This window comes from Hippocampus zosterae, chromosome 12, assembly GCF_025434085.1.
Source record: "Hippocampus zosterae strain Florida chromosome 12, ASM2543408v3, whole genome shotgun sequence".
NCBI lineage: Eukaryota > Metazoa > Chordata > Actinopteri > Syngnathiformes > Syngnathidae > Hippocampus > Hippocampus zosterae.
The window spans coordinates 14340554-14358198 of record NC_067462.1 but is presented as its reverse complement, the minus strand read 5'-3'; the positions used below and the strand labels follow the sequence as shown (position 1 = coordinate 14358198).

Below are 17645 nucleotides of genomic sequence, written 5' to 3'. Positions count from 1 at the left end.
CATGTATACCTACAACGTGGTCCCTATTGAGAAACTATGGTGGGTAGCGGGGATGGGGAAGTCCGGTTATTAACGAACATATACAAGTGAATGATAAGTGTGTTTTGCTTACTAAGATGTGAGGAAACCTTGTTGAGTTTTTAAAGTTTTGTACCACTCTAAATATTAACGTGTTGATTGAGAGGTTTGCATTAGCATGACGCTATCGACACATAAAAGAAAGGAGTAAATTAGCACTTTCAACATTTTTTTATTTTATTATATTTATATGGAGTCAATGTTTTATCACAGTCAGGATGAAAACACTTCTTTAAAACTTTTTTTCCAAAAGAAAAAAGCACGACGAAAAACAACTGCCTCTGGAGTTTTGTACATATTTATAGTCCAAAACAAAAGGAAACATTCTTTTTATAAATACTGTTTCATCTGTAGCAAGTAAATACCATAATTTAATTACAAATGGATAAATATGGCAGTTGGTTATTTACATGCACGCACACGCACACACACTCACACAATACAGGAAGGACTCACAGGAAAAACAACACAAAGTTAAAATTTTCCTCAATAGTCCTTCCACATATAGCATGTTTGCTAGTCACAATTTGCAAAGCACAACAACAACAACAACAACAAAAATCGGCACAAGTTAAGCCCGGAAAACTTTTTCTTCTCTTCAAAAAAGGATCCCAAGAAAAATGTACATTCACAAGCATGATAAACGGGGTGTGTCCGTGTGTTCAACTTTGGCACGCTTTTCAGTTCATAGGGCCTTTCAAAGTTTCTAGTATGGTACAATCAATTTTCCTGTTTATGATCACAATATGGAGGAAAATCATTCTTGGATTATGTGCACTAAGAGTCCAGTTCAAGCGATAGCTACCATCGAAGAAACATCGAGACACCAAAAAAGACAAATCTAGCACAATGAACGTGAGTCACTATTTACAATAGGAATCTATTATACACATCTCCCTCTGTTGCGGAGGAGATGAAAATTATCATAAAATACACAATATGTGTCCCAATTTCCTTTCTTTGGGGATTGGGGGAGGAGGGGGGGCAGTGCTGTGAAATGAGTATGTGTGCCTTCATTATAGGTAGGGGGCCTACACATACCATTCACTGAAATTGGACGAGAGGCCGCTGTGGCTGGTGCTGCTGTGCACGACCGAGGCCGGGGACAGTGTGGTGTTGCTTTGGGTGTCGGTGGTGGGTGACACCAAGCCCGGTGGGGTGGACGACTCATAGCCCGAGCTGGCTGCCGGCGAGGAGTCGGACGCAGATGGGGGCGACTCGTGCACCTGCAGGGGGGTGGTGAGGTGGGTGGGTTTATTTTGGTACATGTTAGTACGGGCACCAAGTGGCTGTTAAGCATTTATTACATGTCTGTTATGTTTCTTAGATCTCCATTTGATTCAAGGCCGTGCAGTGAGAAACATCGTTCACGGCGATTTCATTGCAATTTATTTGTTTATTTTATAAAATGGGAATTCCTAATGAAATTTGGCATCTTTTATAGATGTTTATACAGTGAAAAGAGGATAGCTCAAACATTTAATTTTTAAGTCATTTAAAAGTGCCAATCATGTAATTTCTCATTTATTGCACATTTTTCAGTTGTTTGTCACACACCTCAAACATGTTTGTTTTATGTATAACACATTTCACTAGCTTCTGGACAGAAAGCAACATTGTCCACTATGCATTCTAATTATCATTTCCATGGGGGGTGGGGGTGGGGAGGGACCCATATTTTTTTAATTGAAAATATGACATATACAGCTTGTTATACACTGAACAGGGGAGAGATTGTGCATTTATTTCTTTGTACCTACAGTGTAATTTCTCGTTCCTTGTTACATATTTATTACACATCTATTACTTGTAGGACATTTTACTAGACATTGTATCGCAAAGACCATTGTCCACGATGTTTTTATGAAGATTTATTTCGTAAATGGAAAATCCACTTTGCTTTCAGAATTTGGAAGATTTTCTACAAGAAAAGGAGATATTTGAAGTCTACTCTGGATGCTGCACAAAATGATGCCAACCATATGACTCATGCTTATTCTGCTGTTACTCCATGAATTGTTCTTACCTTCATGTGTTTTCGTAGGGAGCTCGGGTGCGTGTAGGATTTGTCGCACATCTTGCACAGGTAGGGCTTGTCCGAGGTGTGGACATGCATGTGCTTCTTTCGGTCACTGCTGTTGGCAAACCTCCTGTCGCAGCCTTCAAACTCGCACTGGAAGGGTTTCTCCCCTGTTCAAAATTTAAAAAAACAAACATACAAATATATATTTTTATAAATAAATAAATGCGATGAGAAACACGCCCAAAATGCCTCAGGCTGAAATGCATGTGGAGGGAAGAAACCGTTTTTTTTTTTTAAAAAGGAACCCAGCAACAACCAAAAATAGCAGCGCTTTTGCATATACAGAGCTGAATGGGGGTTAGCTTGCTTTGCCTAAATAATGCGCATATTGATTGGGGAGGGGAGTTGCTGGGGTGTGGGGGGGGGGCACAGGGCCATCGTCAGAAGGCCCACAGAAGGCGCACCATTTGCTTGAGAGACAATAAAAATCTAATTAGCACCTGGCCTTTTTTCACGGCACCTTTCATGCAACTCCCAAGGAGATAGGTGGGCATATGAAAAGGCTGTGAACGACCTGTCTGGCACATTACGACACACACACACACGCACGCACAGTTCAAAATATTACAACCCAAATCCGTGCGAACGTGTTACAAACTAGAAGTATACTGGCGCAAAACTAGCTGTGTATTATATTGATATTTTATATGCTCTGCAAAACTAAAAGCAAGACAAGAGTAAATGGGGAGACAAAATACACAAAATAAACAAAGTGTTTCAGTATCATTTGGCCTCTTGCAATATGCTGAAATCGGCAATTCGATTTGTTTTAGGTGGGGATGATGAGGAAAAAAATTCCTAAAAAGAATTACTCTCTCTGTTTTGTAATCAGTTAAAAAAATGATACGAATAGAAAGTTTACCCATCGTTTGAAAAGTCCTGTAAAATTCGTTCGTGGGTGGAAGTGCGGGAGTTTAACTGCAAGTCATTTTGGGAGGAAAACACGTGTTTTTTTAATGCAGTTTAAACTATCATCATAAAACTTGCTTTAGTGGCCAATAACAAACGGAAGAAATGGATGGTGTGCCCAATCTCTAATAAAAGGCTGTGGGAACGTGACTAATTCATCTTTTCTCTTATCGTTACCCCCAACTACAGCGTATGTACATATTATTTTACTCGGGGGGGGGGGGGGGGTAATTCAACGCACGAAGCCACATTTGAATATACTGTATAGTTATAAATAAATAAAAAGTCGATCCAAGGTGAAGACAACGCTGCAAGTAGACTGTAAAATCTCTAAGGCCGGCTGAGATTATTATCCGAATGGCTTTATACTATTGCACGCCTATTTGCGTCAAGCATGCGCACACAACAGCATTCAGGAATAAAAATGGAGCGAGTACGGGGCGGCGGGGGTGCTCCACGTTACCTGTGTGGGTGCGCTTGTGGATCTTGAGATTCTCGGAGCGCGCGAAGACTTTGCCGCAGCCCGGGAAGGGGCACGGGAAGGGCTTCTCGCCCGTGTGCACCCTGATGTGGTTGACCAGCTTGTACTTGGCCTTGAAGGGCTTGCTCTCTCGCGGGCACTCCTCCCAGAAGCAGATGTGGTTGGTCTGCTCGGGCCCGCCGACGTGCTCCACGGAGACGTGCGTGACCAACTCGTGCATGGTGCTGAACGTCTTGTTGCAGCACTTCTTGGGGTTGCTCAGCTGCTCGGGTTCGATCCACTTGCAGATGAGCTCCTGCTTGATGCACTGCTGTCGCATGTAGCGGAAGAAGGCGCCCGGGTGGTGGTGGTGATGGTGGTGGTGGTGCGCGGCCATGTTCACGTTCATGGAGCCGTACTGGTTGTGCAGCTGCGCCGCCGAGTACGCGTCGGCCCGGGGGCTGGACACCTGGTGGTACTGCTCGGATCGACCGAACACCTCCCCCGCCAAGCCGAGCCGCATCTGCCCGTTGAGCACGTTGCCGGACGCGTGGGAGCCGTGCTGCTCGTGGATGCCCGGGAACAAGATGTGGCCCTGCGGCGTGTCCGCGGGGTGGTGCGTGGGGTGCAGGGAGCCCGCCGCGGGGCCGAAGAGCGCGTGCTGGCCCCCGGCCGGGGAGCTGTCGCCGAAGCCGCGACTGCGAAACAAAAAGTCCCGGGTGGAGTTGAACGGGGAGCCCGCGTACGACGTGACGTGGGCGGCGTGCGCGCCCAGCGCCGCCGCCGGGTAGCCGGGCGCCTGGCTGCTGAAGGCGGAGCTCTGGCCCGGCGGGGAGAGCTCGTGGTTGAGCTTGAAGGCGCCCATGTGGGCAGAGTCCACGAACGTGTTCTGGGCCAGGCTCAGGTCTCGCTCCTGCATGTCTCCGGCCGCCGGGTGGTGGCGGGCGAACGAGCCCAGACCCGGGAACTGGTGGCCTGCGTCCAGCAGCATGGCGCCTTGCCCTGCGAACTCAACTCACTCTCGCCAAATTACGCACGGAATTGTTCGGAAGAAAGCGACAGGCAAGAGAGGTGATTCTGTCACGCGGTCGGCGTGGGAAACCACATTGCCGACTGGAGCGCTCCGCGCAATAACAATCAACAAATAAAAGAAACACTCACTTCTGATCAAGTTTAATAAATTTGCAACCAAAAAAAATTCCAAATGTATCGGCCTCCTCTTGTGCGTCCGAATTCTTCCTTATCATCAAAGTAGTTTGAACGTGAACAAAATAATTCTCTCGCTCGCGCGTTCGACTCGCTTGTCGTGCGCTGTGTCTCGTTCGCTCTCGGGGTCTCTTCTCGCGCAGAGGTTCCCAAAAGCTACTCCGCGGACTGGCCCTTCCTCCTCTAACGCCCCCTTTAACTGGGGCCACTTGACGGTCTCCTCGCAGCCTCATTGGCCGCCGCTTCTCATCAATCCCAGGTGGCCCTCCAATGGCAGGTAACGCGGCGTTGTTCCGCTAGAATTACCGCCTACTTTTTTAAGAGACTTTTGCCAAAGGCAGTCGGGTACAAGAGAGAGGGAAACGTGCGTGTTTTTAGGTCTGGATAGGCATGTTGTTGTTTTTACTGCATCTTTGATGAAAATCGAACCACCCGTTTTGCTGTTTCTTACGATGAATACGTTACGGAATGTGAAATGAGTCCGTATTTTTTGCACATGCGTTATAAAGCAAGGGTTGCAAGTCTTTTGAACGTTAAATAATTGCAGTTACAGAGAGAAGCCGAAGCGAAAAAAGGGCTTACTTCATGTCACTTATCTCACCGCACTGTAACGCAATTGTTAAACATAATGCAGACTCGTCAATAAAACAGGATATTAAGATACTTGGTGACTACTCTGTATTGAAAATTATAACGACAAATTGCTATTTTTTTAAGTTAAGTTTTCTCGACATATATGGTGCACTAAAAAGGTAATATGTAGCAAGTGATTGTTACACTGTTTTTACAAATCTATTACATGTTTATTATTATTACACCGTGTGCATCTCGTTGGCCGTGTCTCGTGCACAATGAATACAATGGTGTATAATAGGCAAATGCCGACTATGTGTCGCGTTACAAATATTCTCAGAGTCTTATTTATAACACTGTTATTACATGCAATTTCTTTAGTTTTTGCAGAAAGTTGGGGTGTGCAGGACCTGTTGCATAAATGCATGTACAGTACACTAACAAATGGAACGTTTTGAATGCATAAAATAAACAAAAGCAAAATACAGTATCTATCTGTCTTAGGGAATAAATATGCATTTTGACCGTTTTGTCAAACTGTAAATATGCTATAAACACAACAACTGTATGTATTGCATCTCAAGTAAAAAATTATGATAGACTGTATGTATTAATTTTTGGGGGAGTCTGACTGTATTGATTCCATAATGATTTGGGATTAAAGACTAATTGTGACATAAGGCCAAGTTACTAAAATCTTAACTATTGGTTGCATCTTCTGTCATCGCTTAACAATGAGTTCCGAGGCATGCCATAAGACCTTAACTCGGGATTGCATATTGATCCATTTATCCATCTATCAATCAAGACAAATTGAGAAATAAAGAGGCACTGTGCAACGAGAAGACATGCGGTCAAAAACGGAAAATTTAAAAAATGAATAAAAGACCTCCTGATTCAACGCTAAACTTTTTTTTCAAATAGAGCAATAACTACACCTCTTTCTACAGTATGTTCCACTAGTGCTTATTTAGCCATGTTGGTTTTCTATGCACATTGATAATTTATGCAAAATCTAGTTTCATGAAAAAGAAAAAAAAGACCACATAAAAATACAGCGGAAGGACTCCAGTGGTCGCCCAGCCACCGAAACCACTAAACCACAGAACATGGGCTGTGACTGCTTGTTTGTTTGCTCCTTTGGTTTGTCCCCACATGTTCCACTATTTCTCACATTGACCCCCCCCCCCCCACTACACACACACACACACACACACGTTCACACATAATGAGGGAGACATGTTGAGGTGGATGCTTTGATCACCCCTTAAAAACAAAACCACCAGAGAGGCCAAGCACCATATTTGGGGAACAGAAAACTCACAGAAGGGTGGGCAAAGTATGGCCGATGTTTTGGGGGGGGTTCTTTTTTTTTTAACTGGCTATGTGACCATTACATTCGGCCTGCCCTTCAATTGTGAACGCAAACACCATCTGAACATTTAAGCCCAAAATTGTAATAGTAGCAACTGTTTTTGCACAATTATGGACCTCGAAGTATTTTATACAGCAGAAATGGCAAGGAAACAAATGAAAGCGATTCAAGCAAGTGAGTATATTTGAGTTTCCAGGAAAATCCACACAGCGAAAGGCAGGTTCAAATATTAAAAAGGAGGACTGGGGATCACTATTTGGCAACATTCCACCTCTAGTATATAAATCGTCCTTTTTCTTGTCACTTCAAAAGTTCAGGAAGGAAGTTGACTTACGTTTTGTGTGTGTGTGTGTGTGTCTCACCAGTCATTTTGCTCAATCGTCGAAAATAAACTTTAGGAATTTGTTGTGCCATTTCTCCCACCGCCCGACCTCCAGTGTGCAGCCTCAGCATTTGGGACATTCTCCTCCTTTTCCTCTTTCTTGAGTCCAGTTCAGGCGGCACGGCAGGAAACGGAGGAGCTGATCCAAGTTCAAAGTCAGGTCCGCCGACCCCTTATAGAAGAACTTCTTTCTTTCACTTGCCTGGCCTGCATGGAGGGATAAAGCGAGAAGAAAAAAAAGAAGGAAAATTCATACTAAAAGAATTGGGTGGGAGAGAATTGCAAGTATTAGTTTGGAGCGTCGCATTCTGACAGGTTTGAAAATGATAAATCACACATTATGAAGGAGACCCCCCACATTTTAGGCCCCTAGGGTCTTCTAATGCTATGTGACAATATCAATATGTTGTCACGCCGGGAAGGTGACTGGTGGGCTCGGCGTGACCTTGTGGATTCATAGATGTTTGAACTGTGACCCCCTTAAGACCACATACGCTGCCCTCTGGACTCTTCGCTGTAAAAGAGCCCGTTTGTCACAAAGACATATTTTTGGGAGGAAGGTGGGGGGGGGGGGCAACGAAAAGGAGGAATGGTGCAATATGTATCCCGACTACAGCCTTACATTATGCCCCTTAAAAGCCATCAGGTTGTTCAGATGATATGACAATATAAATTAGTCTTCTGCACAAATGAGGAATCACGAATTTGAAGACGGACAATTAAAGCTGAATTGCTCATCACTTTGCATGATGAATATTTCATGGGGCACGAGGTGGTCCAATAATGCTAGGCACCAAAAGTTTATGTTGTACCTATTATTTTCAGCCCCAAAATTTCTTATATGCCAAATCTGTGCCCAAAAATTAAGAGATATAGATACCATGTTCAAACAAAACAAAACAAAAAACAAACAAACAAGAACATTTGATGCAAATACAAAACACATTAGTGCCAAAGCGTATACTACGATGCATACATTACAAATATGATGAAAATATTTGACACATACAAGTTTTATAGGTGTGTGTGTATATATATGTGTGTGTGTGTGTTCTATAGATCAGTTTATGAATTAATTACATTCTGTACACATGAAAAGAATTAGAAATAACGTTAAGGGTTGTTTTTTTTAGATGTGAAATGCATGTTTTTGTGTGCGTGGGTGAGTGTGTCTGCTTAAAGGAGTAGACTTCACACAAAGTATTTGTAGATTTGGTTTTTTTTCTGCCAAGTGAATTGTGTACTTTTTCTCGACAGGCACACATTTTCTTAAGACAGATGTCGTCGTGGCCACTTTGGACAACAGTTCATGTTAACCTCGCCGCAAAAAACGATAACGATGCCAATGAAGCCATTTGAGTGACTGAACCTCGTCCAACTGTCAAACGGGGACATGTCAAAGTGTGTATGAAGTGTGTGTGATCAGTCTGTGAACGTCAGTTGGGTTGCACTACCGCGCAAGCAGACTAATGTAGACGCGTGCGCGTGCGCGAGCGTGCGTGTAGCCCTCCATCCTAAAGCTGGTGGCAAATAATAGTTGACAGGGGGGAAACATACACACGCACACACGCAACTGAAGTTGAAATAATATCGCTTCTTAAGTGCCTTGATTGAATAGTGGAATGTTTGAGAGAAAAGAGGTCGTCATTGCCAAATATTATGCAATGCTCGAAAAACAAATCTCAATCACTCCAGACGGAAGAAGGAAATATTGAGCCATGGAATAAATGGAAGAAAAATTGAAATGTGTAAAAAAAAAAAAAGATGAATAATTTGGGGCTATACGTAAACGATACGTGAGCGTTGACGGTGCCTTTCTGGCAGACGGAGCAGGTTCCATTTCCGTACGGTCCCCAAAACCCCTCACAACCGCTACAAGTCAGGATTTAAAAAAAACAACAACAAAAAAAACAGTCGGTTGTGTCAGGAAGGACATCCGGCGTAAAAAAAAAATCTTGCGAGTGACTCGCTGTGGCGACCCCTGATGTGACAAGCCAAAAGTCGCATACATAAAAGGAAGAACGGGTTCCACATTTGATTAGGCATTTAATTAGTGCAACGTTCAGATAAATTATGTCTTGAATGTGTAAAAAAGCAGTGAGAAATAGGGACTATGATAGATAGACAGATAAAAAAAAAATAAAATAAAAGACACAATGTTACACTATGCATCCACCAGCTGTTTATCCGTCAAGCGACCTCGTCGCCTAGCATAAGCGTTCTCGATGCTCTCGGTAGTGATCAGAATCAAACCGAAGTGCAACCTGCAACTTTGCGAGTCCCAACTTTTTGTAGTGCGGCGTAGACGGCGTGGTGAGGAGGGGGAATGGGATGGGATGGGGGTGGGGGCAGGGGGGCGGAACACCCGCTGGGCCCCTCGGCTGAACGGCAGCCAATCGCCTCGTCCGCCGGGCTGCCACTCACCCAAATCCGTCCAATACCCGCAGTGGCATTTCTAAAGCGGGTCCCCCCACTGCGTGCTCCAACTGTTGTGTGTTCTGCCCATCGCTCGAGGACGCAGTGAATTGAGGGGGGGGGGGGGGGGTGAGAGGGGGGGGGGGGTGGAAGCAGAGTTCGACGCCGGACAAAAGAACTTCTAGAGCCCCTTATATCCATATTTCCATGCGTGGTGCATGAGGGCGCGCGCATGGAGTAGTCATGGAAGCCCCTTTGAGCAAGAGGAACCCCACGTTAAGATTAGCGGATTTGGCAGCCACTCAAATCCTTCCTCACCAGAACATGACAGGCTTCCCGGGGCTAGGGGGGCATCACCCTCTCTCCCACCATGCCCACCTCCACCCCGGGGAGCTGGCCAACGACCCCGGCGTGGCACTCACTCCATTCGGACCGGAGCACATGGCACAGACCAGTGCTCTCAAACTCAGCCCCTCGCAGCACATCCAGAGCCACCACGAAGCCCAGACCGCGGCTGCGGCGGCTGCGGCGGCGGCGGCGGCGGCGACCGCAGCCTCCTTCGCTCCGGCTCAGAGCACCGCGGGCTTCCCCGTGGCCCACCATCCCCACCCGGGTTACTCGAGCAGCAGGGACTTGATCCTCAGGAGAGAACTCTCAGCCTCCGCCATGCACGCTCTCGGCGACCAGTCCGCCGCCTCCCCCCATCACCACCACCTCCACCACCACCACGGCGTGTTCATCTCCCCAACAGGTGCGTACGGCCACGCGGACGGCGGAAGCCACTCTCTCTTCTCGGGGCTGCACGAGCAAGCGTCCCCGGGCTCGCACCCGCATCACCACGCGCTCAACGGGCAGATGCGCCTGGGTCTACCCGGGGACCTCTACGGTAGGTCGGATCACTTCGGGGCCCGGCCGGATCACTACGGAGCCTCGACGCTGCACGGCTACAACAACGTCAACGCCGCTCACGGCCCCGCGGGAACCTTCCTGCGCTACATGCGGCAGCCCATCAAGCAGGAGCTCATCTGCAAGTGGGTCGAGCCGGAGCTGCAGAGTCCCAAGAAGCCCTGTTCCAAGACTTACAGCACCATGCACGAGCTGGTCAACCACGTCACGGTGGAGCACGTCGGCGGGCCCGAGCAGAGCTCCCACGTCTGCTTCTGGGAGGAATGCCCGCGGGAGGGGAAGGCATTTAAAGCCAAGTACAAACTTATCAACCACATCCGAGTGCACACCGGAGAGAAGCCCTTCCCGTGTCCCTTCCCGGGCTGCGGGAAAGTGTTCGCCCGCTCGGAAAACTTGAAGATCCACAAGAGGACACACACAGGTCAGTAGATCCACTCTTACGTCAGGAAAACCTCATCCGAAGGTAAAACTAACGGCGTGGCCGTGCGTAATTACGCGGACCATAACTGAAAAGTACAGTCTGTTCGAATCAGAATCAGATCATTGACTCAGACTTTCAACAAACGTGGCGATATATGAATCCTTAGCCGTAAGCATTTAACTCAGCAATTTGCGCCTCATTGGTATAAATGCGATTTTACGCACGGCTCGTCGTCTTTACGCGTGTGATGGTTTTGTCGCTGGAGCTGACTTCGGTGTTCGGTCTGTAAAACGAACCTGAAAAGTATGCTTTTAAAACGTCTCACTTGGTTTGAAAATATATATTTTTTAAGTTAAAAAGACACGTCTCCAACTGCGAACAGGGAATGCCATTCTTTAAACTCCGATAAAAGTTTTTTTTGGTAAATCTAATTTCAAATCCAAACAGAAACCATTTTACTTTTTTAAAAAGTGGTAATGCGCATGTGCAAGATGCATGCGTTTCCAAGTATGCGTGCAGTTATTCGCCTCCTCCGCCTTCCTCCTCACACATGTAACAAGTGGCCTTAAGGCATGTTACACGTGTTCACACTGTAAAACATTCATTGCACATGTGAGGAGGGGGCTCAGGGGTGGCTGCGTTCATGCGTTCAAGATGTTTCGAAAATGAAACAAGTCCTCTGATTGCATCTCTCTTGTCATTAAGGTGAGAAGCCCTTCAAGTGCGAGTTTGAAGGCTGCGACCGGAAGTTCGCCAACAGCAGCGACCGGAAGAAGCACTCGCACGTGCACACGTCCGACAAGCCCTACTATTGCAAAGTGCGCGGGTGCGACAAGTCCTACACGCACCCGAGCTCCCTGCGCAAACACATGAAGGTGCACTGCAAGAGCCCCCCGCCACCCCCAAACCACACGACCGCGTACATCCCCTCCTCCGCCTCCAGCAACCCGCTCGCAGAGCCCCTCTCCCCGCAGCGGAACCGCTCCGCCAGCCTCTCCCCGCAGGTGACCAACCTGAACGAGTGGTACGTATGTCAAGGCAGCGGAGGGGGGGCGCACCACCAACACCAGCAGCACGATCTACACTCCCCCTCCAGTGACGTGCCCACCTCGGAGTCAGAAGATGAGGACTCGTTTAGAAACGGCGACCCCAGGACGATGCTATGATGGACAACCTTCACTTCCAAAAAATGAAAGCACTCAATCAAAGTGGATGCAGTTCAACAACCAGCTCCGTTCAAAGCAACATTTTTTTGGAGGGTGATGCAAATTACAGCAATATTCAGATTCCACCAACAAGTGTCCCGCCGTGTAGTGCAGGGCTGGGCCAACAATTTAATATCAGTGCCCATTTTTTCAATGAAGTCCCCAAGGGCCATACAAAATTCATGGAATAATAGGATCAAACAAATGTTCATTATTATCTTGACGAAAACAGCCCATTGGGCGCAGGTTTCTCACACGTGGTTTAGCGTGGAAAACGGACTACTATGTCAACGTTAAGAGCTATCATCTGCTTTAAAAAAACAGTTAAGAAAAAAAAGTACATGTTTTTATGTCAAAATACGTCTCAAGGGTTCTATTTGTGTTTTGGATGTGTGTGTTTTTTTGTGTGTGTAATATTTAAGAGTTATTTAAGTCTATATTTTATGCAATGACAACAAAAGTCCCGAGAGACCCTAAAATACACTGACAGGCTTGGTTGGATTTGTACATATGTGAGTGTACTCATATTTGTGAATGTTGTAGTTTTTATTGAGACTAGAAAAAGATTTTTTTTGTACATTGTAATTTATTTGCTGGTTTCAATGTTGTACTGAAATTACGGAAGCACCAAAGAAATAATGGTAATGATAATTATACCAGTTTTTGTGGTGGTAACCTGCTGATATTTTTGTAATTTTCGTTATATATATTTTTTTCAAATTTAATTTACAGATTTTTTAAATACATTTTTTTGTCCTGTAAAAAGACTCACTTAGTCTGTGTAATGTGAAACTTTCCTTTTTTCTTTTTTTAAGGAAATCTCTCGCATGCCTTTTTGATTTTTTAAAAAAACATTTGTGATGTGTCTCTTTTGTTGAGGTGCATGGTGCCATTTGGACATTATGGATATTTAAAAAAATATGAAAAATGGGGATAAATGACTTTGCGCACCCTTGTTGTTTCAAATGGCATTTATAACAATGACAAGAAAATAAGAATACAAAAAACATGAATAAATACCAATCCGGAAGTCAATACTTGCTATGTTCTACATTACTATTGCACATAATATTAACAATTGGATTTTGTGTGTCTATGTTATTTTCCAAGTGACACATTCATTTATATCGAAAGTGATTCTCACCTGTAATTCCCATCCGAAAATTGATGAAGCGGTTGCGTGATTGTGCTGCAAAACCTGGTGGAGAAAAACCCAACAATCAAAGCTCTTCTTCGATATTCCCCCGCATTGAAAATTGAAAAGGCCCAACGTGGCCCTCTATGCAGCGGCCTGTGCATGTGTGAGGCCCACGCACAGCTTCAAAGCCCGTCACAGGAGGGATACGTTGTCGCTTGAAAAAAAAAGGAGGGGGAGGGGGATTAAAAAAAGTGCACAGATGCATAAATGTTATATGCATGCACTGTTACGTCAAATTGAATGCAGTTAGAGCAAAACAGAAGCAGCATCCTCAGCTGCGGGCTATTAAACTCCCGAATAACAATTACCGGTCGATTTACAAATATGCAGCTAAGATCAAATGATGAATGGTTATTGCGACTGCCTATGGTTTTCCCTCAGTGTCAACACAATATCGGCTATAGATTACATAAATCAGCAACAAAAAATACGCCAAGCTTCACACAAGTAGGCCTACATAAAAAGGAGGAAAAAAAATGAGTCTCGCAGACGTGCAATTGTTTTTATAATGACTCTTCTAACTCTAAAACATCACAATGGGGGCGGGGGGGGGGGGTCATACATATCAATATAAAAAAAATCATAAGCAGGCAATACAGGGAGTATTTGTACTTTCATTATGTATATTTGACGCTTGTCCTCTGCTGCATTTCTAAAGTAAGATAGTTATAACTATCACTACAGTAGAATAAGACACACTGTCAAAAAAAGCTCCATTGCTGTGCGCGCGCGGGTGTATGTGTGCGTGTTTCTTGCATGGGTGACTTCTGCATAATCATGCGTCATTTTAATGAAAACTTAGTGTAAAAAAAAATCTAAATACGATCAGAGTCGTGTGCACCATACGGTTTTCATGTAGTGCGTTTCCGATGAATTGATCATCATCATCATCCTTTGTCAAAATAGAAATATCATCAGTCGTGCATATTTGGTAGTTCTAATCAATTTGCATAACCAAACTATAATCAGTATCCGCCATTAATGCTGCTGTAAAGTAGGTGGAGGGGGCGGGGGGAGGGGTGAAATGCATGCGGTTTTCATACACTTGCATGTTTCAATATCATTACTGTTTTATGCATGCGGTCAAAATTGCTATCTACAGGAAAAAAAAACATTTCATGGCAAAATAAACAATTTAAAATACAAGTGTATCAACCGCAAATTACACGTAAAATACATTTCACAGGATTTGATACACTTGCTCTTTTTCATAGTGTTTCATGTTGAAGTTGACGCCCACCCCAAAAGGCTGATCACTTTTTTTTTCTTTTTTAAACAAGGGTTGCGTTTCCAATCAAGAAAATAAACAAATAGTTGCTCTTACGTGGCGTGGAGAGGAGTTCATAAAATAACACGGAGGGGGGGGGGGGGGGGGGGACAAGGAGAAGAAGAAGCAAACGAGGCGGCGGTCACCCTCGAGTGGCAAAAGCTTTGAAGTGGAACTTATTATCCCGGGAATACTTTTGGGGTTGTCCTAACGACGCGGCTGAATGGGAGAAGGCGCTCCTTTGTCAGCGATTTGTTCTCCTTTAGTGGGACGCCCGTGGAAATGTACTTACATGGGCCACCTTAACACGCCGCGTGCAAATCAGTAACCGGCCGAGTCAGACTGGTAGACGCCACTATTTGGACGAAAGGACAAAGCAAAAAAATAAATAAAAACCCAAAACGATGGCCTTTTTTTTAATGGAAAGGGTGTTCAAAGCTAATATTATCCATCTGAGCGCAAACAAAATACATTTAATTGTCGGCAAATTTTTCTTTGAAAGTGTCATTTCGATCCCACCTTTAAAAAGCGTGTGTGCTTGTGCGCGCGCGTTGTTGGGGGACGGGGGGGGGGGGGGAGGCGGCAAGCACCTGCGCACTCTGCAGGGACACCTTGCAATGCAGCCTCCTCTTTATGGAGGGCTGAGGTGGATATGCATAACAAACCCACTTGTACTACTTTTATTTCATCATCATTTCTCTTACCCCCCCCCCCCAAAGAAAAAGGCACACCCCATTTTTCAAGGGCCATGTTGAGTGCGCATCTTACAATAGGTAATCTCCTTTTCACGGGGTATTGGCGAAACGAGCATCAGCAAATAAGAATTCTTGCCACTTTTAAGCCACATGACAAAACACCTTCAAAAATCGGATTCAGACAAATTCTTTTCATGTACTTTTAGTGGGGGAAGGTAAACTTATGAAAATCAAACCCTTGCCGCCTTTTTAATTTTTTTTTCTCTAAGACAGCAACATCACTTTTCAAAATATATTTTTTAAAAGAGTTAATTTCCCCATTTGAGTGTGGCAGTCACATCGCATCGAGTTTTTTTAAAGCAGTCAATTGGGGCACTGGTCAATTTGGGGGGCTGGGGACCTTGCATTGGATGGCCTCCAACAAGGAGGAGAGGAAAACGCAGCTGAAAAAAATATCAGCTTTTCTTTAAAAGCACGATTTACAGCATTTGGAAAGAAAAACAAATGTACTTCTTAATGTACATGCAAGAACATCTTGCCATCATTCTCTCTTTTTCTTTTGGTGCATGCTTTTTTTCAGGAAGAGAGGGCATGCTGAAGCAATTTTCATTTTAGCAGTGGTAATTTTGGTGTAGGAAATTGTGTTCATGTTTTTACAAAGTATTTGATGGAACAGGTCATATTTTACATATGCATTTTTGTCCAATTGGGAGGGCTGGCCAGCAAAAAGGGCAGGATGCCGAACCAAACACCTGAGTGTCATGCAGTCAGAGCTCCTTTAAAAAGAGGCCACTTTCTTGGGCGCATGCTGGGGCATCTTGTATGGGGTGACCTCCAATTTTTGAAGGTGCTCTGAAAAAGGGTGCATGCAGATTGAAATTCCTCCAAAACCATTATATGTAAGTCACAAAACGTTACCTTCAAAATATTTTATTTTACAAAAATAAAAAATAAATGTGTGTGTTTACAGGGGCATATTTCTTTTTGAGATGGAGATGAAAAGGTAAGCTGAAAATATTTTTTTCACTAGTATTAATGAGCGCGTCGCATTAGCTTCAAAAACTTTTTTTTTTTTGAGCGGGGCATTTCTTCGGTGCATTGTTGGCACCTGCCTGGAAAGGGGTGGTCATCTTTTTTTTCTGGGTGGGATAGAAGAGGGCATTAACAATTCACCACATCACTTTCATGAATATGTGAGGAAAACAAAGTTACATTGCATACGTGCATTATTGGCACCTGGGAATGGGTGGCATCTTCTTGGAGTGGGCAGGAAAAAAGGGGCAAGCACCTCTTCGAATACTGCATTGCTTCTGGGAACTTTCTTCTTCGGTTGAAGGAGTTATTTATTTGCTTCTTTTTGGGGTCCAAGTGGGTCCATTGAAGGTGCACACGGTGGTGTCATCGTCCACGTCTGGTCAGGCTCAAAGCAGCTCTGCGTTCACCTCAGCGGCCAAGACGAGCGAGGGAGTTGAAACATGTGACAATGTGCACTCCCAGGGGGGTCACTGGACTGACCTGGACCCTTCTAGGCTTTTCATTGCAACTTCATTAAATCAATTACTCAGTGAACACATCAGGATTTTTTTTTGTGGTGGGTGGGAAGTTTTCATATTGAGGAAGAAAGAAAAGAAACATGTTTTGACTTCAGACATTTTTATCATTCTCATTTCCATTAAGCACGTAATTGGTTTACTTGAAGTTTTATATGAAACATGAATCATTTCCAAAATATGTTTTCTTTCCACCTCTACCTTGCAAAACCCGATTGGGAAAAGAAAATCAAAAACATCTTTTGGTGGGAGGAAGTAAAAATAAACAGAGAGAATGTGGTCGCACAAAGGATCACATGCACTCTCCTCAAACTGGCGACGTGGCTGTGTTCACAATCAAATGAAGTTCAGCTGTTAATCGACTTATTATTATAATTTTTTTTGGCCATTTTCTTACCTGAGGGTTTTGTGCCGAGACTGGATTTTGGAACTGTTCATAATTCACTACGCCATGACTAAGGGCCTTATTTCCTCTGAAGTAACACAGCCCCAAATCACGATGCTACCACTACAGGTTCACTGTCAGTGTAGTGATGTTCCTCTAATGATGAGCAGTTTTGTTTTGGTGCCAAACTAATCTGCTGGAAACACGACCACAAAGTTCAATCTTGGTTTCATCGGAGTGTGACACATTTCCTAGACATATTGGGGGAGATATCAAGTGTATTTCTGTGAGCCAACCTCAACGGTCAGACAAAAAAAGTTGGAAGATTGTTGTCACATGCCCTACATAGCCAGTACAGAAATTCCTGCAGCTCTTTGAATGTTGCTGTTGACCTCTGTAAGGCTCATCGACTAGTTTTTTGTTTCTCGTCTTTTCAGCCCTTTTGGAAGGACATTAGCTTGTTGGTCGTATCCCCGTTGTGCTATATTTTCTCCACTTGATGATGACAACTGTCTGCACTGTGTTCTAGGGTAGACA

General features: G+C 44.5%; 2 protein-coding genes across 2 annotated transcripts; one reads left to right on the top strand and one right to left on the bottom strand.

Annotated features, from left to right (window-relative positions):
• Positions 1 to 230: 230 nt before the first annotated feature.
• zic2a (zic family member 2 (odd-paired homolog, Drosophila), a) lies at positions 231 to 13314 on the bottom strand. The gene is made up of 4 exons (XM_052082494.1): positions 13158 to 13314; positions 3534 to 7273; positions 2105 to 2268; positions 231 to 1304 (listed from the first exon to the last, which is right to left on the bottom strand). The coding sequence occupies exons 2-4, from the start codon at positions 4519 to 4521 to the stop codon at positions 1110 to 1112; spliced, it is 1347 nt and encodes a 448-aa protein (XP_051938454.1). The 5' UTR covers positions 4522 to 7273; positions 13158 to 13314; the 3' UTR covers positions 231 to 1109.
• zic5 (zic family member 5 (odd-paired homolog, Drosophila)) lies at positions 9614 to 13048 on the top strand. The gene is made up of 2 exons (XM_052082490.1): positions 9614 to 10808; positions 11514 to 13048. The coding sequence occupies exons 1-2, from the start codon at positions 9725 to 9727 to the stop codon at positions 11972 to 11974; spliced, it is 1545 nt and encodes a 514-aa protein (XP_051938450.1). The 5' UTR covers positions 9614 to 9724; the 3' UTR covers positions 11975 to 13048.
• Positions 13315 to 17645: the final 4331 nt, after the last annotated feature.

Bases quoted from the DNA above. Each gene is read 5' to 3' on its own strand.
- zic2a (XM_052082494.1), bottom strand. From the start codon at position 4,521: ATGCTGCTGGACGCAGGCCACCAGTTCCCGGGTCTGGGCTCGTTCGCC. The intron at 2,269-3,533 runs GTAACGTGGAGC...AATTTTGAACAG, and splicing joins CCACAAGCGCACCCACACAG to GGGAGAAACCCTTCCAGTGC. The intron at 1,305-2,104 runs GTAAGAACAATT...ACCCCCCTGCAG, and splicing joins CCCTACGAAAACACATGAAG to GTGCACGAGTCGCCCCCATC.
- zic5 (XM_052082490.1), top strand. From the start codon at position 9,725: ATGGAAGCCCCTTTGAGCAAGAGGAACCCCACGTTAAGATTAGCGGAT. The intron at 10,809-11,513 runs GTCAGTAGATCC...CTTGTCATTAAG, and splicing joins CCACAAGAGGACACACACAG to GTGAGAAGCCCTTCAAGTGC.